Source organism: Temnothorax nylanderi, unplaced genomic scaffold (genome assembly GCF_030848795.1).
Source record: "Temnothorax nylanderi isolate EJ_2023f unplaced genomic scaffold, tnyl_v1.0 TNYL_tig0137_pilon, whole genome shotgun sequence".
NCBI lineage: Eukaryota > Metazoa > Arthropoda > Insecta > Hymenoptera > Formicidae > Temnothorax > Temnothorax nylanderi.
In genome coordinates this window covers 294,007-318,753 of record NW_027249199.1, presented here as the reverse complement: position 1 = coordinate 318,753, position 24,747 = coordinate 294,007, and the positions used below count along the sequence as shown (strand labels likewise).

General features: G+C 40.9%; 1 protein-coding gene and 1 long non-coding RNA gene across 2 annotated transcripts in view; one reads left to right on the top strand and one right to left on the bottom strand.

The window, feature by feature from the left end:
* Positions 1-914: 914 nt before the first annotated feature.
* LOC139777075 (uncharacterized) lies at positions 915-20,729 on the bottom strand. The gene is made up of 4 exons (XR_011719255.1): positions 19,825-20,729; positions 19,481-19,659; positions 19,271-19,317; positions 915-1,920 (listed from the first exon to the last, which is right to left on the bottom strand). It is a non-coding gene; the product is annotated as an uncharacterized lncRNA (long non-coding RNA).
* Positions 14,064-24,747, top strand: part of LOC139777070 (dipeptidase 1) — a 98,189-nt gene continuing 87,505 nt past the window's right edge. The window contains exons 1-2 of the mRNA XM_071714267.1: positions 14,064-14,285; positions 22,669-22,977. Coding sequence (XP_071570368.1) covers positions 22,822-22,977 — 156 coding nt within the window. The 5' untranslated portion in view covers positions 14,064-14,285; positions 22,669-22,821. The remainder of the gene's footprint in view (positions 14,286-22,668; positions 22,978-24,747) is intronic.

Below are 24,747 nucleotides of genomic sequence, written 5' to 3'. Positions count from 1 at the left end.
AAATTACCTCGACCCACTAAAATATATCGCCAGATGCTGCAGATGCAGAGTTCCAGATTTTTCATGGAAAGCACTATTAACGCATCTCACATGAAGTGAGAGAACGAGAGAGAGCTTTGATGATAAAGACCAGATAACAAATTTAATTCACAAGCGCATATACATGAAACATAAAATCCAATTAATTTGTTTTTCCAAACAGATTTCCTTTTTTTCTATCAAACTTTTTAATATGTAAAATATCAAGCCACATTTAAAGTAAATTTTATAAATAGATTTGTTTTATTTGTGTTTTAAACGCCGCCATATTGCTCGGTCTAGAAATACGGGGATTAATATCGATTTTCCAATGGAGCTTATCATGTCGCGAGCACGCGGTTCTCTCACGCTTCGTCTTCTGAAAGCTCATGTTGAGGAAAGAAGAGGAACTGTGAGGGAGAAAAACGCTGCAGTGCCGTGGACAAGACGGAGGAATCGGGTGGAAACTCCGAGCTCTTGAGGAAATGGCCTACAGACCTTACCGCAACCCGCTTAAGCGTACGACTATGGCGATATATTTCACGCAAGAAACTCAGAGCTCGTTAGCACGTGGAAATCGCGGGAAAATCCGCGTACGTCGCGAGCTCTCTCCCTCGTGCGACCTGCGGAAAACCGGGTGGAATTTGCACGACAAGCGTGAATTTCTTCGGCCGAATATACGCGTAATAGTATCATGAAATTAGGAGAGCAAGAAAATCCAGAGGAAATGCTAAAATTAAAAAAATAAAGACATCTATTACGTAAAATTTAAATTTAGATGTTCGAGTATATCATAAAATTCTAACATCTAAGTATCAGATTTAATTAATTATTTTTACAATAAATTGATGTTAAAAACCTTGAATTTCCTGAAGATCTTAATTGCAATAAAAAACTGTATTCCATAAAATTAAAAGATAATCTATGTTATCGTGAAAGAGCAAAGATATGAAACGGGTTTTCGAGAACATAAACTTGCTGCGCAAGCGAGAAATAGTTTCAAAAATTCTGGCGAGATTTCTGCGAGCCTGCCTGTCTGTTTCGCGCACGGAACCGGCCGTGCAGTTTCAACGTCTGTCGATATCACGTAATAGACTGTTGCCAGGTGTACTGAAAGGCGGAATAGGAAAACGCTCGAAAGTAAATACGTTCATCCTGGGAGCGGTGAATCGTCGCATTGTCGAGTTCACCGTCTCGCGAACGCGAAGTTCACTCGCGCACAACGGCGACGCCCGCCCTCGCAGGCATCGCACGCATTGTGCCCCGAGTCTTCGTCTCATCGTAAACTTATCCAATTACTAATAAAACTTAACGACATCTAATTAACGATTAAACACCGTCAGACTGTTACGACAAGAAGCAATCACGCGTGTGTATACCAAGTAAACGCATGTTTCTCGCGTTTCCGAAATTTATATTCTGAAGAATGGAAAATGGATTTTTTTCCAATAAGATCCAAGTTAGTGCATTTGTTGTTTTCTCATTATAGAACAAACTTGTAAAATTATGAGTATGATAAATATCAATCTTTGTACATGTATTCTAATCATTATTAAATAATCGACTACTAAAATCTGAAAATACTACTGTTTTTCATCAGAATTGTAAACAATTCTGTGTAGATAAATATACAAGATAAACTTACCCAGTGTGTTATTGTCACAAATTCTTCATATGATACCCTGCAATGAAGTCGCCACTCGGCGAATATCGATTCGTGCCATCGGTCTTCCGCTCGCCGAATTCAAGTGTGTGACCTCTTCTTCGTCGTTGATCTTTTTCTTTCTTCTTCTCTCTCTCTCCTGGCATTCATCTTGCTTTACTTCGGCGTTCTCTCGTGATCTTCCGTGTCTCCTCGGCGATTTATCGCTTCGCTCGATAGGTCTTCACGGCTCGATCGTCCTGTTAAATGTATTCGCATGAAACTTTCCAAGGCAACGGTTTCAAACAATCTCGAATTTGCTTACGAATGTATCGCAAACGTCGGATTATTTGATTTATTCTTACTAAACTGGTGCATACAAAATGAATCGAATCTCCAAAGTCGAATTGTCTTGCACGACAATTCACGAAACAAATATCTCTTCGTGATCCGTTATTACATATCGTGATAAACTAGTATATTTATATATATAAAACTAGATTTTATTTCTCCGAACAAGGTTTTAAATTTTCACTACAATTGCACAGTGATTTAATTCTTATTGTACAGAAAACCATTTTTGATTCTAAAATTTCCCAGCATTATCGAGACGAGATTATGGGAAAAAAATGTCAGGTATTTGCATTGGAATTGTTTCAGCTAAACGTATTCAATATCACCAAAACTAAAAGATTATCGGTAGAAAACCAACATTTCATGCGTAACAACGCTGGAATCGAGCTAAATATACTCGCGTTTTTCCCCCGCATTTTGATTGCTTTTTCAAAAATTAAAATGTACCGCAAAGCACGGTTTATCGGATCGATGACGAGGTTATTTCTGCCGCTCGTTTTACGATCTAGCAATCTGCGATTAAAAACATGACTACGGGGCTGATGATCGGTTTTAATACATAGCGATTGGAAAGAAGTGCTCCGGAGTTTATTATTCACGCGATGTACGCGAGCCTTTCGTCGTGAGGTCGAATTCGATCTTCGAAGACGACGATGCATGTCCCTTTTCCTCATGAAAACTCTTTGGCAGTCCCGTTCCATTTGCCGTGTAACGACTTCGGCGAGGTTCAAACGGAGTAAATCTCGTCGTCGATTTCTTCTCCGAGATACTCGCGGCAATGACAGGAATGCGTGTAAAAGATTTCGAGTAAGAGCAGACTAAGTTTGTACCAATAAGGATAAAGTCGTCTAAAATACACAAAATAGATAGGAGGAATTTAATTTCTTATCGTTGAATTGCCAAGTCGAAATCTCTTTCCTTCTGGCCGGAGAAGGACATTGGCTCTGCTACAAGTTACATTATTTACATTTATAAGATTCGAGAATATTATACCGAAAATATTGTTTTACGCAAACATGTCTTATATTTTCCGTTTTCAAGGAGCCAAAAAAAGTGCATCGCGCAGCGCTAAATAAACGACAACTTTCTTTCTCTCTCTCTCTCTCTCTCTCTCTCTCTCCTCTCCTCTCTCAATTTCTCTTTCTCTCTTTTTCTTGCTTTCCATTTTATCGGACTTCTCGCGGATGTCGTACTCGCGGAAGCGGAGAAATGGCCGAGTCAGCGCAGATACGGGGAGAGTTATCGGCGGGATTCCCGGGAATTCCCGCGAAATATCCTCGAGTTTCTTACTCGAGCGGATCGGGCTGCGAGTCACGTGGCCGTTCTGAAATCGCGAGCGCGCAAGAAAACTGCGAGAGTTTTGCGTTTCGCTTGCACAGAGAAAGCAGGGATATTACGGGAATCCACCTTTTAGTAGAAGGGAAAAGGCTCATTGCCGATCAATAGCGTCTATCTTATCCGGGCAGACATTTAATTTTATTTGGATAAACGTGACGATAAACATTTGCGCGTTCCAAGAACAGACATTCGATTATATGTATACAAATGCAAGTGGGAGTTTATCGTAGAGTATGGATATTTTAATTCTTTTCCCGTTGGGCATAAACTTTAGCTATTTCTTATGCACCTGATCACTTCCTTGCATTCCGAAATCCTCGCTTCGAACTTCAGAAACTCTCTATTATCGTACTTGATTTCAGCAATGTCTCAGATCTTTTATATACAAAGTTGAAAAAGCATCTGAGAACAACAATTTAATTCTCATTGTTTTCACAATGCACACACGATATCATAAATGCTAAAGGGTTTAGAAACGGATTAAATAAAAAAACTCTCTTTAAAAACGGAATGTTCGTCGAATCTATTTAGATACTTTTCGCAATTGTTGTGCTTGCGGAAACCGCATATTGCAAAAAAAAAAAAAAAAGAACGTCGATAAAATAAGATACAGATGTTCCCTCGGAAGTTAGTAGGCGAAGAATGCCATTTCGTGCCGTTATTTGACGCTTGTATCTAGGCCGTCCTAAAACGGCGGAAGCGAACAACGCTGTAAAGAACGCGAACTCGATAAACAGGATTCGCATCTACATCCGTGCAGACAGCTCTCTCTCTCTCTCTCTCTCTCTCTCTCTTTCTCTCGTTCTTTGCAACGAACTTGTAAGGAACTCGTAAAGATCTCGTAACGATCTCGCGAAAAGACCACCGCCACCAGTGTATCTTCGCGACTTCGTCCCGTCGACACAGCGATATAGAGATGTCGTGAAAACGCGGATATAGACCCCGAGCTCTCACAGGATATCAAAGCTGAGCTTTTAATGCGAAGAGGGAAAAATATAAAAAAAAATGGACATCGCCTCTTACAGCGTACTCGCGTCGAGATCAAGTGACGAGTTATTGCGAGCGCACTCAGTGATCATGTTCAAAACGAATCGAAGGGTTATCATTGAGTTTGTAAAAACAAAAAAAAATAAAGTCTGTAAATCTGCAGTATAATGATCGAAGGCTGTACGAGTGTATCAAAATTTAAAAAAAGAAACATGCGAATAAAATTTTGCAAAGAATATAGGAATAAATGGATTGTAACCTGGTCGAATAATTCAACGAAAAGAATGGACAAAAAGATACGCGATTTTCAAGACAGTCCGTAGATTAAGATAACGTAATATATCATCGTGATAAGAATACCGCTCTCGTATCTGCTGATTCCAACGAGGTCATTAGTGCAATATACGTGCAGGGTTCATGCACTTCGACTCGGTAGAAATTAACGTTTTACCCGCCATAAAACCCTCTTTCACGCCATTCGAGAAACGTGTAATTAACGGATAGATCTTCTTATGTTTAAAAACTTTCGTAACTAAGATCGATGAGGCTTCTGCCATACATCCGCCTACGATACGATAGGTCGTGCGAAAAAAAATATAGAAACGAAATTAGGAGACCGGGCGATAGATGATTGGTCGATAAAACGAACGGGAAGACAAAAGGTACCCAATCCCATTCGCATTACGAAGACGGCGGAATTATTGGAAGTATCCGACGCGTTTTCGCATTTCCCCTGAAAACGGATAATCCTGCCGCGCGTCTAGCGATCCATAATTAATCAAACTTATCGGCATAGTTCTCCGGAGAACTCATAAGATCGCGACGGTATTACAATCGAGCCTCGCGAAAAGCCTCGACTTAAATTTCGCATTCAAGTTTTGATGCGTTGCGATCACAGGATCATAGGATATTATTACAGCCTTATTCGGTCTACATTTTTATATGATAAAATTTACCTGAGAAATTTTACTGACGTTACTTTCGCTACTTGTTAAATTGAGAAAAGGGAAACATGATAGATTAAAATTCATTCCGGATTTAATCGTAAACATTCATTGATTAAAATTAGGTTTGAAAATATACTGGAGAAACGCCGAAGCAAAGAAGATGGAGGCAAATTGTTACTTCTTCTCGAAGCGAAGCTTAGTAATTGGCGCTGGATGAACGTCTTGCCCTGCTCGATCTTGACTGATCGTCCTGTCAAGAGCGCGAGTCTTTTCTTATCGGAAAAAAGGAGAGCTAGCTGACGGATCTAGCGTGCGTCCAAGAAAACGCGGATGACATACGCGACCTACAAAATGCCGGGAGACGAGCTTATCACCTTACAATTTGTGACGAGAGCGATACGATGCGATCGTCGCAATAGCAAAATTATCCGCGCTTAACATTTAAATTAACAACCTCGGTGCGCGCCCGGAGCAACGTATGTCCGAACCGACGCGCGACGATCGTGAATCATCGCAAATTTCAATTGCGCTACATACGATTTCGCAACGAGCGCGGGTTTTCGATTTGCATCGATAAGTGTGATATAGCGCGCCGCAGGTAATTTCAGATATGTAAATTACAATATCGATATTTTCCCGTCGACGGCGAAAAAGTTCTACATGGGTCTTGTCAGATAATATTTGCTGTATTACATATTTACATCTCGAGCAAGAGAGGTATGATATAACGTTATATCACATGTAATATATGGGATCGCCGCTCAAATAAGATACTATTGCAGATTCATTCGCGTTTTACGCGAGAAATAGACCACTGGGAAATTCTGATGTGTTATATGTATACATGGTTATTTTAATTTCAGTTTTTTTTTACTCCATTACTCCATTATTAATTTCAGTTTTTATTTAAATTACAAGTTTCGTTTTTATTATTATTTAAAAATTACAGATTTTTTTTTATTCTCGGTAATTCTCGATGTATGATTCCTACATCCAACATGTGCATACATATCTATTATTTAATTATTTTGTTACTACTGTACAAATAAAAAGTAGCGCGTAAACTTCTGTGTAATAATAATTCCGTTTAATAATTCTGTTCTGATAATTTACGCCGAAATATTAAATCTCTTTTAATTTTTAAATGCAATGCAAATGCGATTTTTTAAATGCAAATTATACAGCTTTTAAAACAAACAGCTTATTTGCGTACAGCGTTTAACATTGAATTTTATGGAAAATCCACTTCAGCAACTTTGACAATTGAAAATTAATTTCAGAGCAATTTCCCAGTGATTACATATCGCATGTCCTGCATCGCAGATTTGCAGGCCCCCGACACAGGATTTCGAGTAGCGCCGACCTATCGGAGCGTAACACGTCGCCGCATGTCATTATCGACGTAATGGCACGACGGGTATATCTCTCGCGTGCACGTGCGTGTTGCGCGTATGCGTTTACGATCGGGACACGTCCAGGTTGCGAGATTGCGACCTGGCAAGGATATATCGTAAGGAAATCCTTACCAGCGATCGCCATATACGCGAGTATAGCGAGAGGGAAAACACGGACAATTTCGAAGAGAGACGAGAAAATTATATCGATCGGTGAGTGAGTGATGTGAGTACAGGTAAGGCGTGGGCCAAAGCGCCGATGTACTTACATGGATTTTGAATCAACGAGCTGTAAATTTTATTTTATCGATCAAGCTCTAAAAAGAAGCAGATTCTAAAGGAATTCTCTCCCTCCCACTCGGTCTTATATCATTGTACACCTTACGTCGTTATATAAAATTATAATTAACTAGCATAAAGCTTGCAATAATAGTAGTTGACCTCTTTCTCTTTCACTGCATTATGTTGTCCTAACTGATCCTTGCGTTTAAACGAGTTAAAAAGAGTATCCGGTAGTATACAGTTTTTCTGGAGACCATTCCATTTGAAAAAACATTACTTGTAGTTTGCAAAAGGAAGACTTTTGTCTTTCTTTCGTGACCATTTCCATTTCTTCAGAATAGAAGGTTTCCGGGCCATCGCATGCGCTTTAGTTGTAACCGAGGGATTTAGTGTTATTATTGAGACGTATCATAGAGAAACAATTTAACAATTAGCACACCGCTTGCAATCTACACTTACGTCTTCGATAAAAATAACTTTTCCCTATTTCTTCTTAATAACTTTCTATATATTTCTATTGCATTTAACATTGAGATTCAATTTGACTTATTTCATTATAAGCACCTTTTATATACGAATATTCGTGTAAACGAATGAACTAAATTATCATGAGCGTCATTCATCTTGGAACGGAAATGGTTCTCTCGTGGAAGACATATAAACTGAATGTCTTTATAAAGTCGCTGGGAGTCGATTCCAACCTAACCAAAAGATGCATCTACCTCTGAGATGCAAATCTTCCTTCCCGGAAGGAAGAGGCCTCGTAATTGGGAGATGAACGTGTTACCCTTGCCTCGCGAAGATTGATGATCGCGATGATCCGACGAAGAGCTGGGCGCCCGGTTCGTCCTTAAATGATGAAGACTCCTCTCGCTCCGGCGCGGCGAGCCACCCTCGGATCCACCGGAGAAGAGAGAAAATTATCTGGCCGATCTAACGGCAATTTCGCCACGGCGACGAAATTGCTTCGGCCGTGCCGCGACGACGCGCGACGTCGCCCTCGTACCGTCCACCTCGACGAAATCCACGCGAGAGCGTAGTAGTTTCGCAGCGAGATATTTTTCTATTCGCCGAAAGTGAGAGAAGCATCAATCCGTGCAACAGGTTTACGCTTGTTCGCAAAGACCGATTGCACGTCTCTCTGGCACGATTTTTATTAATACATATATGAGCGATTAAAAATGAAGAATACGGTCATTTTAAGCTACTGTTACATCAAACAAATCTTATATAGCTATCGTTCAAAATATTTTATTTTCAAAAATCTTTTTAGCGGTGAAAGTCATAAAAATCTGTACTAAGCAATGCAGTCGCTTCTGGCTGGAATCATCTACGTGATTAAGCATAATAAACATTATAGATTTTGTAATTATTTCGTAATTATTCTATTATATTACTTAACTTGTTTACAGGAAAAATTTATATGTTTCTGCCAAATAATTCCCTTTAAAACCACCATTTTTTTTTATTCTTCCCGAAACAACATTTCTCAAGTCAGGTCGTTATTGTAGGCTCGATTAATGCTTCACAATTCCGCAAAACCGCGCGCACGTATATCGATCGATAATGCAAGCCACGTAAAGAAGCTCTACCTTAAAAGTTTTACAATATCGGCGGGAAGCGTTCGAGCGCTGCAGTTGAATGTGCTACGTCGTCTGAGATATTTTATTAAACTTCAGTTGTAGCGCAACGTATGACCCTTGTGACGTACCGCAGCACGAAAAGCGCATAAAAATCCGTAAGTAGATGTACGAAACGTCACTACGTAGTCACGTTCCGTCATGGAATATTAAAACGTCGGCAAATACATTCCGATCAAGCTTCAAGCTGCCCCGAGAAGATTTCGACGGTCTATTGAAACTTTCCCAAGTTTGCGCGCTCGGAGAGTCGTCTTATTACTAACGAGCTCTTCTATCGACAATCTCGGTGATTCTTAAGATTCTTGTAAATATACAAAATGTTCCGGAGCACTCTTTCGCAACAACTTTCGAATTCTTCGTCTAATTTCAAGTTGATTTTTTTTTCCAACGAGAATTTTATCAGATGTTATTCTTCTTCGCAACGCTTGAAATTCCAACGTTAAATATTGATAACTGAATTTGAAATTCTGTCAAGTTCTAAAAGTTGCCGGACAAGTAAAACATAATTTACCTAATACTTGTAATCCGGAAGCTTAATTCGTTGTAACTTCTTGATAATCAATCACTTCAACCTCAATATTTTTGTTATAGGAAAGTCGACCGAAAGTTATTCAGTAATTCAATAAAAATGAAAGAGAGACGTGGGGAGAGAGAGAGAGAGAGAGAGAGAGAGAGAGAGAGAGAGAGAGAGAGAGAGAGAGAGAGAGAGAGAGAGAGAGAGAGAGAGAGAGAGAGAGAGAGAGAGAGAGAGAGAAATCTCTCCACTCTTCAATATTAATAGAAAAATTCGTACATATTTCAAAGAAGCGAGAAATTATAAGATCCGCTAATAGAAGGCAGGTAGACAGGCGCCGATTGACGAGAGGCGATTGCTTTTCGCGTACAAGTTTCAGAATAGCAAAATGAAAATAGGATTCTGGTTGATTAATCGAGTGTTTGCAGAATTGACTGTGGATGCACGGATTGGTCAGGTGGTAGTCTGTGACTACAGACGATGAATAAAACAGTACCGCGCGCCGGAAGTCGCAGTCTCAACGAGCTTTCCGTACTATCTCGCTCTATTTCGCCCTATCATCCTCCCAGAGTTCCGCTGCCGCTCCGCAGATCATCGAGAGAGAGAGAGAGAGAGAGAGAGAGAGAGAGAGAGAGAGAGAGAGAGAGAGAGAGAGAGAGAGAGAGAGAGAGAGGGAGAGAGAGAGGGAGAGTCCGGAGGATCCTTGGTTTTCATAGACGGTGTTCCGCTATCGCTCGCCGTGAACGGAACTCGCGGGAGGCGGAAATACAGGATAAGAACACGTACACCGAGAGCACCGCCGCGCCGTCGCCCCGAGAATGCGGTACGGGAAGCGGTCAGAGATGAGAGGCGAAGTAAAACAAAAGGGAACTGAATCCACCGGGGCGGGAGAGCGAGCGCGGCCGCTACGCGCGCGCACGCTGAATTCGTGATCGAACCGAGTTTCCGAGGGAGAGCTCATGGCTGGATTGCGCGCGCGTTTGTGTTTGCGCCGGAGCTGTAGGCTCGTTCCGATCCTACGATGCATCACTGGACGTTCGTTTTATTTGCGAATTATGCGAGAAATCATGTAGAATGATCACATATCTCCACATCGATTTAACAACATAATCTTAATATTGTGGCTGTCCTAAAATCCCCCATATAGATAATTTATGCTTTTTCTCGGAAAAAATTCCATTGGGGTATGCTGAAACTTTTAAATATTCGGGCATGGGAATATCTTAGTGCTTAAAACTCGAATTAAAACTCGGAGATAGAAAGTAAATGGGATAGATTTTTCTATTTAACTGCGCTGAAAAGACTTAGTTCGCGAAAAGTCCTTTATTTTCAAGAACAGTTATATCGGATCAATCTGTCCCTTTTTAAAAAATGACCTCAAAATTATTTCTGTAATTAATTAAAGAATGAAAAAGAAACAATTTTAAAAAATAAATAGTTGAACTGAAAATTTAAAAAAATGCTCAAATCTGCACCTTTACAATTATATTCCTTTTATTCCTACCGTAATAAAAAAAAGAATAGAGATCGAGGAAACTTTATATACCAAAACTGTATTTTAAATTTTTTGAAAAATCCACGTTTGCACTGCGAAAAATTTTCCTTCGAGATACCTTCCTAGCGTCTAATTCACTCAAGAGAATCAGCGGATTCGCAGTTCCGAGCACGTTCGCGTTTGTTGGTCGAAACAAGTTATGCCGTCTGCGATACAGTGGAGGTATAGAATCGCCGCTGATATCTTCCGAAGTATTTGCGGAGGGATTTTTGATTTCCGACACACGCGAACAACATCCGAAACGTACTACTCGTCGCGAATAGATAGGTGAGAGCTGAGGTGTTGCGGGTAATAATGAGGCTGCCTCGAGTATCAGTCGCGAAAGTGCGCCTTACCAATTGTTCTGAATCGCTACAAAAAAGATCTCGCGATGTATACATATTGGATATGCTCGAAGCTGATCGATATCACGCATCAGAGAGATATTAGATTTTATCCCGTCAACAAAATCTGTAATTACTCATCACTTGCATGTTTATCGCAGAAAAATCGAGTTGACAATGAACAATTAAAGCCCAAATTAAGTAACTTTTTTTATTCCATGAAAACATGATTTTCACAGAGCACTGAGAGAAAGGTCTTGTTACTATGTGAACAACCAACATTTTTTGCTGCGAGGGCTAATTAATTTTGCAATAATAACAAAATCTCTTGTTGAATCCAAAAAGTTTTGTTGAATTGTTCTTTCTCTCAGTGAGAGAGAAATATCTTTCTTAGTTGTAAACAATTTTCTGATATACTTACTGATCAAAATATTATATCATAGATCACGATTGTATTTTTCACTTACGATTGTACGAGGCAGCTGCTCATTTTCGCTTTTCTTCCCCTTCTCTCTTTCATTTCGTACAATATTGAACAATTTCATAAATTATATTTGTGTTAATTTATTAAATGGATGAAAATTGCGATCGTAATTCACGCAGAAATAAGGTGAAAAATTACACTCGTATTAATATCAATTATTGATCGATTTTGGATGGGTATCTGAGTGAAATAATGAAACGATTCGCAAGTTAAATGCAGTATTGACGTCTTATAGATATTGTATGCGGATTACAGTTCCTACAAAGCGTCTCTATAATCGAGATCACAAAAGGCAATGATTGCTCAATATAGCGTTAGTGTCTATATCTAGTTGATCTACTATCTGTAACTATAATAGTGAACGATATAAGTTTAATAGTTTAATAGTTTATCATCGGCATCATGTATATAGGTAGCCCGACCAGATATTAAAGCTGAGATAATAACGATATTAATTGAAATCTTGATAAGAACAAAAACAGAATAATTATTTCAGTTACGAATTTTTAATCAGAATTTATAATGAGAGATAAATAATAATGGCATTCCTGTTATAACCAGATAAATGAAATACTACATGATATTTAATTAATTTTAAAATAACACGTATTTAACGCGTGCGCAGCACAAAATTCCATCGACATTTAATTGCAGGAACAATCGTTTACTGTAAAAAGCGATATTTTTTTATATTAAATTTTATTTAAAATTTTAAATTTATTTTAAAAGCTTTTTTTCACTTTAGTTGATGAAAATAAAAATGAAATATTTTGTTTGCGAACAAGCAGAACGGAAACTAAATATTTCGCTTGTACCAGAGGTTGACACAAGCGTTGTATTTTTTTCCGTTTCCAAGTCCAGCAATATGCCTAGAGATTTCAGCTGTATTCGCCCTCGTGCACCAGAGAATGACTTGTAGGTACACCTGATATTTCTTATACATTATATTACAGGAGCGCAATAAAAAAGGTGTTTTCTTGTTAAAACATAATAGTTCATATTGCATATTAATTATTTATAATTTCACGTGTCAGCAAAGAAAATATGGATCATTTGAAGTGCAAGTAGACTGCATTCTATGTCATGTTTCCTCGATATGTGTTCATGTATTCAGATATCATGCAAGTTTAAGTCATCTTTGTTCCGTTATGCTAATCGAGCTACATGTAACTATTTCAACAGAGAGAAACGGGTGCGCGGGATACTTGTTCTAAATATGACGATCGATCCGGTGCGCCTTTCGCGATTAATATATTCGAAAGCCGTGGCAAAGACACGCCAACGTGTCCCAAATAGGCACGTTAGGTCTTTACACGGTCTCGCCTATATGCTGCTCTATCGCTACATCAAAGTTTCAACCGAGCGCGCTTGTATGGTCCTTGCCGCGATAAATTAAGAGGCACTAATTACGGTCCATGCACAGACACTTCATCTAACTTAGTCTCGTGCATAACCGAAATATCCGAGATCTATAACGAGGATGTATCGGCTCGAGCCAAGGCCGTTGTAAGTTTAAATTAGGGAAGCACGTGTGATTTTCAAAGAGACGAAACTTATTTCGCCGTAAAAGACGGATGGATTTTCGATAGAATTAGGTCAGATAAACTTCATGAAATTCATCGCGGATCAGATACGCGGAATGTCCTCACGGTCGACGTCTGTTGATGTAACAGTCGGTCACGTGTCTCAAAAGCAGCTTACGAATACCCGACGCTGCGCATTAGCATTCTTAACGTGTCAAAATTGCATCCGCCGCGAGGATCGATTCTTCATCCTACTCTTTGCAAACTCATTAGTTTACACAGCAACACCGTACACTCCTCTAGACAAGGGGTCAGAGAAGATCAATGGGTGGATCAAGTCTGGCACGTTGATCGAGCATCGCTGTTCTGCGAGTACGAGTATCTAAAAGCTTACGCTACGGGACGACGCTGAAAAAGCGCCCGAAGGGACTAAGATTAAAAGAGCTCGAGTAAATAACGTAAAAAAGCCCCCCCCCCCTTAACTCGTAGATACGCGCGCAAAGTAGGTAAAGAGCAAAGCCGGCGGTTTACTTTCGGCAGTTAAGAGTGGATACGGATGGCTCAGAGTTACACTAGTCCGGGCTGTAATGCGGTGCATTAATTCGAGTGGGATGCAGGCGCATCGAGCGGGCGCGAGCGCGGGCGACGTCCGCGGTGCTGCATTCCCACTTGACGAATTGATGCACGCGAAGACAATGAGCTTCTTACACGCGATAATCGCGCGCAGGTACGACTCGGAGATGGGCTAGAGGGATCCGATGCTCGCAAAGAGGAGAAGAGAGCGCAAGGTATAGTGGCGTGGTGAGGATGGACCCGTGCGAAGAGGGCCGCGCGACAGAGACGAGGCTCGCCGAGGCCGCGGATTCGATCGCGTATCGCACGCAACGCGGCATTAGGATGCAGTGATCGGGGGAAGGTGGTGGTGGTGTGGTGCGAGGTCAGGCGAGAGGAGGTCCGCGAGAGTGGACGACGACGATGCATCACGCCGGCGGTGGCGATGGCGGTGGCGGCGGCGGCGGTGGCGGCGGCGGCGGCGGCGGCGGCGGCGGCGGCGGCAGCGCCGGTTACGGAGGCGGGCCGCAGGAGCGCGTTCACCAGGCTCCGCGATCGGTCCAGCCCGATCCCAAGTGTCCCTACGAAACCTACCAGGCGCAAATCCCGGACTGCTGCGCGGCCGCGGTAGCGGCGCAAGACCCGTACCCACGGCCACCCAGCGGCTACGACGCCAGGTGTTACGACGAGTGCCATCGCAGGACACCGTATCAGGAGGAGCCCTATCCTCAGGTATGGATTTCATTATGCTCCATCGCATTAACAATACCTGGTTCGCATTCGCGATCCACAATCCATAAGTCTTCACGATTCGCAATTCTTCACGATTTTATGCGCGATATTATTTTCTCATTTTTCGCAAACACGAGACGTTTAAAGAATTAAAATCATGTAAGAATACAAAACGTTATGTAACAAAGGAGACATTCTTCTTAAATATTAAAGAGAAATTCGGTCGTTGAATGCAAATGCGCTGGGTAACGTTGATGTATCCGATTGTATATGAGAGCAGTGCAATGAAAACTTTTTGCCAGTACAATTTGATTTATGTTACTAGTATTGGCACTAGGTAGTGCCCAATTGCTTCAAAAATTCAAATATAGCCTTTTCACCCCCAATTACATTACAGTTATTATTACTATGTTCTAGTGCAATTGTCAAGTTCTGTATGAACAAATGGGAAGTTTTAATGAAATAACTAGATAAAATTTAACTTTTGAAAGCAGCTTTGAAACATATTTACGCACACAGTACAAATAAATATGTCCCATTCGTTTTGTTTGTACCTTTATGTATGAATAAAATACTTTTCCTTAACAATAATACTCAACCGGTATTAGAGTTCGGTTTTATGTTGTCATAAGCTAAAATTAATATTGTATAATTTATCTTTGAAACATATTTACGCACACAGTACAAATGAATATGTCCCATTCGTTTTGTTGTACCTTCATGTATAAATAAAATACTTCGTTTTTATAATACGTACTATTCAACCAGTATTAGAATTCGGTTTTATGTCATAAGCTAAAATTAATAGTATGCAATTTATCTTAATGCAATTAATATCGGTTATTCGCATCGGACTTCAGTGATACAGTGTGCCGCTGTACAAATCGATGTCAATTAAATTTGATATCACCTCCAGGTGTAGATATTACACGATAATTGTCCAATAGAATCGAACGAGTTCGCCATTTTATAACGAAACCGCTCGAGTCTGGTATTTATGATTATTGAATGGCGAAAATTGAATTTGCTACTTCCAGAGAAATAGGAGATTAGTTAGCGTGGAGAGAGCGCACTTTAAGATCGTCATGATTCAGCGAACTGAGACGATCGCTATCGATAATACGAATCGCGAGAACTTTTCATGCATAAAAATGCGTCCTGCCTTTTCTGATATTAGAAAGAAATATTATTTATGACAAGCAATCCATATTGCAATATACACGCGGGACAAAAAAAATTTTTATCACAGTTTTCCCAGGAAAATGTAAAATATGACCAAAAATTATTAACGTAAATTTGCTTTTTTTTAAATCGGCAACTATAAAAAATAATATAGTAAAATAAGATACTTTATGTCTTTAACTGTTGTTACATTAACAATAAAAGATATTCAAATCAGAAATTCAAAAAATTATGAAACTCTGGTAGTACATGAAAAATGTTGTATAATTTTTTTTCTTATGCCCAAATTCAGTCTGAAAGAGTAAAATCAACCTTTCAGGTTAGCCTATTTTTCTTCTTTGTTTTATTATTCACTAACATAAGAAAATAAAACAAATTTTTATAGAAAGAACTTATTTCTTTTCAATTTATCGATTAGAAAATTTATCAATTCAGGATAAACTTGGGCAGCAAAAGAATAGTTATTACATGTCAGGATATCCTCTATGTATTGTCAAAGTTTCATGATTTTTTTTAATTTCCGAGTTGGAGATTTTCTCTTGTAAGCTCACACAAAAGAATACGCCTCTAAATCTTCCACCCACAATTTTTGAATACTCTATATATTTTGTTGCAACACGGAAGACAAATAACCGCAATTAGACTTTCCGGGTGGACCACGTATAAAGCAGGAAAAAAATGTCCTCGAATTACTCTGAAATCGAAGTTTAATGCAAAAGCGTCGCTAAAAGCGTCGCGTCGCTAATCGCGGCGAGCTTATTTTTTTCCGCTAACTCAACGGCGTTTATTAATACGGTGCTCGCGCAGGAAAGGAGGTGAGTATTTTATCTCGATATTTATCTCCGGATAGTCTCGTCAGCGAGAGAGGTTTCTTAATAGCCGTGCAGTCACGAGTTTCGTCTTTCCGTTCGCACAAATTCGACGAGAGACCGCTTTAACTTTGCCGCGGGAACCTTCGAAGAGCTATTACGGGTTTTCGGTATCCGAAAATTGATTCGGCTTGGCACGCTTCAGCTCTCCAAGTTTCGCCGTACGAGCATTAATACAGACTATCGATTCGACGGAAGCAGTTCCCGTCGCGAGATCGCGTTCCGTAGAATCGCGAAAACGACACCAAATCGCGGATGAAATCGATATTATTGGGGTGAATTAATTGCCGCGCGAAGTAGAACATGGACAGTATCAATATTTTGCTTTTTAGACCGAGTATTTTTACCATCGATGATTTATCTTCGATTATAATCGAATGTTGGAATAGCTAAAGGGCAAGAACGAAGCGTGTTGAATAAAGATGAGATGAATAGATGCGCCAAGTTGCGTCGATTTTCATCGGTTGAATTTAATTGTCCAGCAGGTCTTCGCCTCTTGTGCATCGGACAACATCAATATCAATATTTATGAACGAGAAATATCGAGTATGTAGAAAATGCCGATACTTGTGGTATTTGATACAAAAAGTAAAAGTATCAATATCCTATTAAATTTCAACATTGCTATAGCCACGAGCCATGTCGCCTGCGGACTGCAATTTCGCAAATGCATAACACGTATACAAAGCGATCACGTGCCGATCATCTGTTCACCCTTCGATATTTTCTGCGAAGCGATGTCGCCGCAGATGGCCTCCCGAACGTGCACTTTCTCTATTTAATCATGCTACCGCATTATTTTCCTTCTAAAAGGAATTTATTGAAACCAAATTAGGTAACGGGAGAAATTCTGTAATTTTAAAGACAAAAATGACTCAATTAGAAGTACCTATTAATTTTTCAAAATGGAAAGAAAGAATTTTTCCAAAAACAATTTTAAAATTATCTTATTTCTCATATGATAGATTTTCTCAATCAATTCCTGTCTGAATAAGAAATTGTGGAACGTTACACGTTATATTGCGCTAGGTACGTATCATCTCGCGAGGCTTGATAGAGCTTACAAAGCTTCGGCGAAGGAAGTGGCAAATGTTCAAAAATCGTCAAACTATCGATCCGACGTGTCGTTATCCCGCGCTCGTGAAATCGTAGAGCAAGATGCCAACTATACTCCAACAGTCTCTATCGTTCGGAATCGTATGACGATGACGGCGGAACGTTACTGGGGGAATTTCAGGATCCTGTGCCGCGCCGCGCCGTGTATATATGGTTTCGGCTTCAAAGACCGTACATATACGTTCCGGTTATTTTAGCGATATCGATACTTTACTGTTACGGGAAGCCGTATCGGTGCCGGGTGTAAAGATAGCGGCGATAGAAAGCCGCGCGATTCGCGCTGCCGGTCGTCGTGCCGCCGTCCATATCGAAGGACGATGCGGCAACATACCGCGGAATATGGTAGCTCATAAGCCATCGAGTACTGCCGCGCGCAATCGTGGTAACTGCGAATGTACCGTAGAATGAACAAAAGATAAATCGACGAATAAAGTACGCGTTTTTTTTTGCACTTTTCCCTTAAACACCCTGTAAAGCACGTAATCCACGGATTGCATTTGCATAAAAACACGTAAAAATGCCAATCTGAGACATCTAGTTCATAAATGAATTAATTTTGGATCGTAAATAGGTTTGCGAAACATTTTCAACGATCAGTTTACGTTGTATTGTACAGCGATTGGGAATTATCGTATTATTCTTGTATACATATTTTGTAGAGAATGGATTTTCGCATAAAATACTTTTCTTCTTATAAGATCGTTTTTTTCCCCTTGTTGCGTAAATAAGGAAACGGTAGGGAAGGTGAATCGAAGCGGGTAATTCCACGTGTTACAGCGAAAAAGATTTTATCCGCAGATGCGACTGGCACGTTATACACTCCCTTACGCAATTGCAATTCCCACACCAACGCATTCCGCCTTTGTGCTGCATTAAGATGATTCTTTTCAAATTCTAAATGTTCGCGGTACGTCTTGAATATTAAATTTCTTCATATTCCGAGAGATCCTTGGCATGTCTGGTTGGCGAACGATATCTCGTTTACGAAGACGGTTTAATCAACCGAATTGCTTCAAATACATAATATAGTTAATACTATAAACGTAAGAATACCTCGATTAGAGGTAGATTAGAGAATAGTTGAACAATTTAATATATCAGACTCATTTTAGACAATCTATAATTTGTGGCAGATTTTACAATGGAATTTTGTCTACAAATTTATATCTCGTGCTTTTTGATAAATGTACGTATTTTAATATGTATTTTATATACTCATGTATTTTGATGATTCTTAAATGTATATTATTCAGAATATAACATTATAAAACTTATATAACAAACTCTATTGTAAATTCTGAATTACAGATTGTCTCAAATGAGCTTTAATAATATACATTTATGTACGAATTAACTCAGTTGAAATCCTTTCATTAATTAAGATTCAACTAACAATATTTCCATTTCAAAATACTTTTTTAATTGAACAGAATTAATTGTTACCTTAGGTAATGCCAATCAATCTACAAAATAAACCGCCAACTGTAAGATAACAGTTTATTGATCGCAAAGAACGAAATAAGTTTATCGTGATTTTATATCACGTGGGGCCGCGGCTTCTCGGCAGCATGAGTGGTGGAGATGGAATGAAGGTAGGCTAACTGGGCATATCAAACTGTCATTTTATAGTTAGTCAATCAGGATACCGGAGAAGCCACGGTCCCCTATCACTATCACCGAGTATCCGCGCGTAACCTGTATAATAAAAAGAGTGAGAGAGTGAGAGAGAGAGAGAGAGAGAGAGAGAGAGAGAGAGAGAGAGAGAGAGAGAGAGAGAGAGAATATGTTATAAATATATATTAGTCCATTTGAACTCACCGACCGATGCGCAACAGCGGAGTTGTAAGCTGTAACCCTGCGTTGATCTGTAACATAAAAATAATTTTACATTAAAGCAAGAAATCGCGCCGGAGTTAAACCTCGAACGAAAAAATGAGTATTACGAACGAGTAATGAGCGAATCAAGTGCTTGAAAAACGGAATCCGTCACAGAGCAGCAAAATAATAAGTAAATAACAATTATCTCACGGTTGCCCCGCTGTCGCCCGATGCCTCCCAGGCCCCCTCCTCCTCTCCTCGGTCCTCCTTCGTTGTCGCATCTCCGTCGGCGCACTCATTCACTCGCGACGTTCACGAAAATCGACGATATCGTCGCTTATGATCGCGCGACACTTTGCACGGCACTCTCGGTATTATCCTGCGTTGATCTGTAACATAAAAATATTTTTACATTAAAGCAAGAAATTGCGCCGGAGTTAAACCTCGAACGAATGAGTATTACGAATGAATAAGGAGCGAATCAAGTCGCGCTTGAGAAACGAAATCCGCCACAGGACAGCAGAGCAAAATAATAAATAAATAATAACAATTACCTCACGGTTGCCCCGCTGTCGCCCGATGCCTCCCAGGCTCCCTCCTCCTCTCCTCGGTCCTCCTTAGTCCTTCGTTGTCGCATCTCCGTCGCGGCGCACTCACTCACTCACTCACTCACTCACTCACTCACTCACTCACGACGTTCACGAAAATCGACGATATCGTCGCTTATGATCGCGCGACACTTTGCACGGCACTCCCGGTATTAATCTCGCGACGCGGCGCGTACTTTGTTACACGGCAACGGAAGAATCTCGGCGGAGAAGCTACGAACGAAACTATACGATCCGCTTGATGCCCGTTGACCCGTGACGTCACGCAGGTAGACGCTGGCGGAGAGAATTTCGTAATCGCGCGGCCAACTTCACTCGCCCGCGGCCCGGAGCAACCGTCGCGTCGCGAGGACGCTATACACTTGCTGCTTGATTAACTGCGATTAAATCATCGATTTATGAACACTGCGTATGTCACCCACTGTCGCCAGATATCGAAACACAATTGAATACGTTTAAGTTAAACGCACGACGCACGACGCACGACGTTAATAGAGACTGCGATCTACAATCGGTAATTAAACACGCGGCGTCACTCGACTTTAGGGCTCACTCGTATCCTTTATCCGCGTTCCGAAAACGACGCTAACTTTATTCCAAAGACCGCACGAACACGACGCGAGACGCGAGTCAAATTGACGGTTGAGAAAAGCAAGACCGATCACCCGAAAGAATGTAATCGAAAGTTAATATTACCGAATGCGACATACCTCGGCGTCCGTATAAAGGTCCGCGAAGCACATGTATCACACAAACATTCGATATATATCACAGTTTTCCGTAATCTCAATCACCGGAGTCCAACGATACGCATTACTCCGCGATGCGATCCGAGACCCGAGAGCTCCGAGAGCAACGACGTACGTGAGAAGGGAGAAGGGAGAAGGGAGTCGCGAGCGCCGCGATAAACATGAGTAGCGGAGATGGAGTGGGGGGTAGGCTGACGAGGCACGCCGAACGTACGCACCGCGTCTAGTCACCCTGTCTGCCCTCTATCCCCGCTACACATGTTACCGCGCGGTGCCCGCGACGGCCGCGACGGCCGCGACCCGCGACGGCTGAAGTCACTAGATATCAATCCAGTGACTTTAGCGACGGCCGCGACCCCGTTCTCATGTCGTTACTCCTGAATCGCATCGCGGAGTAATACACCAATCGCCGCGCCGCGCCGCGCCGCGCCGGTCCGACTATTCAGATTACGAAAAACTGTGATATTTATACGGATTCCGAGGTATATCGCATTTGATTACATTATTTCGGACGATCGGTCTCGCTTTTCTCAACCGTCAATTTGACTCGCGTCGTCGTGTCGCGCGTCGTATACGGCTTCAGAATAAAGTTTTCGGAACGCGGATAAAGGAATCGAGCAGACCCGGCCTAAATCGAATGACGCCGCAACGTGTTTAATTAGCAATTATAGATCACAGTCTCTATTAACACGTCGTACGTTTAACTTCGTATAACTTAATTGTGTTTCGATATCTGGCGATCGTGGGCGACACAGTGTTCATAAATCGATGATTTAATTGCAGTTAACTCAGCACAAGTGTAGCGTTCTCGCGCCGCGACGGTTGCTCCAGGCGAGTGAACTGAGTGAAGTTGTCGAGCGATTTATGAAATTCTCTCCGCCATGTTAGCGTCTACTTGCGAGCTTACGAGCCGACGGGCGTCAAGCGGATCGTATAGTTTCGTTCGTAGCTTCTCCGCCACAATTCTTCCATTGCCGTGTAACAAAGTACGCGCCGCGTCGCGAGATTAATACCGGGAGTGCCGTGCAAAGTGTCGCGCGATCATAAGCGACGATATCGTCGATTTTCGTGAACGTCGCGGGTGAGTGAGAGACGGAGCGCGGAGGTGCGACAACGAAGGAGGACCGAGGAGAGGAGGAGGAGGCCTAGGAGGCATCGGGCGACAGCGGGGCAATACATAATATAATCTTAAATTAATTAGTTTATAATCTATATTTAAAAAAAGCAATTAGAGTATTCCTTCAATTCCTGCTTCATGTTACGCACACACACACACACACACACAAATTTTTCTTTATTTTTATTAATTTTTACCTCTTACGTAATATTGATAATAAATCGTGATATAAATAACTCGTTCTTCATCACAATTGAACTCGATTTGTGAAACTTTTTCCCGGCAATGTTTCAACAAAAATAGAATTATTTTCTGATCATTTTCAGCCGGTATTCTGTATAGGAAAGCCAATTAAAGTTTCTATCAAATGTATAAAAGGTATATGCCATTTGTTTTAACTGATGCATATAACAATATCGCAACCAACAAGCATAGAATTATATTTGACATTCTCATTGTTCATCGTTAACCAAATCATATTTGTATGATTTCAAACGTGATACGAAAGGAAAGTTTGCAAATTATAGTATCAAAAAATCACACGTATGGAAAATAAAATTATTTCCTTATATTAAAAATAATTTTATCGAAATTTATCACTAAATTTAATGTTCGAATTTAAAAGTGCATCTTTGATGTACGAGTTTAGTTATGCTTCTTGAAAAATTAGACATATGTATCTTGAGTTAGGAAATATCTGCAAACGTACGATTGATTTACCGCACGTATTAACGTTCAGTCACGAATAATTAAAAAACTGACACGCTTTCGCAAGGAAAACTTGTTATTAAAGATTTGATGGAAAAAAATTGCAATATCTACTGTCGGCTGCACCAATTACGATCTGCCAACCGCTAATTCTGACGCGATCGAGGCGAAGGCACTAAGTGATTTGTTGCAGGATAATCCTCCTTTTTCTTTCAGGATGTATCCTCGACATTCCACCGGTCCCAGTCCAGACTGGGCTACGAGGAACGTCCTCAGTCCCGGGTGGGATACGCCTCAGATTCCAGGTGCGCCAGCGGGCTCGGATACGACGACACCGGTGGGGGTTACCTGGATCAGAGTGACCCGAGAATGTATTGCACCGGCGGCTATTGCATGGGAGATACGATGATGGCGACGAGCAGAGGCGTATGCGGCGAGGAGGTCGAGCTCGACATGCGGAGGCACATTCAGGCATGCGCCTGCACATGCAACCACATGGGCTACGGGAATTACATGGACTATCAGGTGAGATAGGAATATACGCTCGGCGAAACATAATTAACCGCTAATTCCACGAAAAAAATGAGCTCACTCCGCGCGCACTCGCGCCTGGAAGTATATATATCCAAAAGTACACATGTGCTCGCCAAAAAATCATGTGAAAGCTCGTTTTACCCGCACATAGATCATGGATATATCGCGTGAATAGCTAATTGCAGAAACACAGTTAGCTATCGTATGACGACAATTAATCATCCGCAGTTGATTGGTTTCCAACTGCGGGCAACTATGATGCTATCACCGCGGGAGGCAGAATGCAATGACAATCACAATGAAAACCCTGGGCTTTCTTATGAATCCAGCGTAATATCGCGCGTGTTATGCGAGGCATGTATGCACGTTTGTATCGTGATGCGATATTACGTTCTGTCGAGGACGTATCGCGAAAGAGATTCCGCCCGCAAATGTTTCGTAATGAGAGTGAGAGAGAGAGAGAGAGAGAGAGAGAGAGAGAGAGAGACCTAGCCTTCATAAATATAGAGGAAAATGGTACATCCAGACGCAAAGTATAATGATGAGATCCTGGATTTTCCTGTCGTGAATGACACAATATCATAACCGCGGCCAGCGTTACTCGTGAAACTGAATATTTTCTCTGTTTCATTTCAAATTCCGAAATTGCATATCTTCAAAAGCTTTAAAGTTGTCAGATATATCATGCTAAAAAAGCTTTTTCTTTCTTTACATGCTTCGAGATACAATTCCAAAGTCTGAAGTGAAATAACATTTTGTACAGCTACTTTTTACGATAAAGAAGCGTATAAAGAAGTGAATATATAATTGTCATATTTTCCTCTGTCTGTGAAACATTCTAATACATTCCGTGTCACCGTATATATAGTGATGCATATAGATCAGCTATGTAATTTGCTGATGCATCCATAAAACTAACAAAGCATGGCGAAAGAGATGCAAATTCACTCTTTAAATTAATTCTTGGTAACGGTGGATGTTTATAATCCCTTGTAGTTTCCAAATCGTGTTATTTTTGTCTATATATTCTTCATAGCGTAATTTATGATAAATCATCGGATAGATATGCTAAAGATATTTTTATCTTTCTATCTTTCAACACGATACGATACTTATAATAGTTGTAATATTCCGATCCCTTAATTTTATCATTACGATAAAATAGATCTAAAATCGCGCGAATAATTCGTTTTGTGCAAATCCTAACTTATATATTAAGAACAATTATTATAAAAGGCATTGAAAACGGTTGATCTGTTGCGGAAAAAATAAATCCGAAAATTTATTCGATTTTCTTGATGCGTTCACGGCAACTAGACTTCCGTCAAATTTATTCACCGCTCGAATTTTGCTCGAAGCAATTGCCTCAGGATTCAATCACTTTCACCACTCGCTCCAGCTCATTTCGTCGCGATAAATACGTAATGCGAATACCACCACTGTCGTCGAATTATTACAATTCGCGCCAACTATCTGCCCATCCGTCCCTAGGAGCGCTCGTCTTCCGCGCAGCTCTGCGTCCGGACTTGCTATCAGAGGTAATTCATCGTAGCCTGAAAAATTCACAAGCAGCTTCCTGCCTTGAGACCTCGTCCCGCTGTCTGCTTCTCCCGGTGGCGTTTCATCTTTTACGTGCGACCGAACTGTCCGTGAAATCCTCCCGCGGAGAGCCGGAGAATAGCGCGAACACTGAGAACAGCGGGGGGGGGGCGGAGAGGGAGGAAAAGACGGTGGAGAAACAGCCGGAAAGAAAACGCAAAG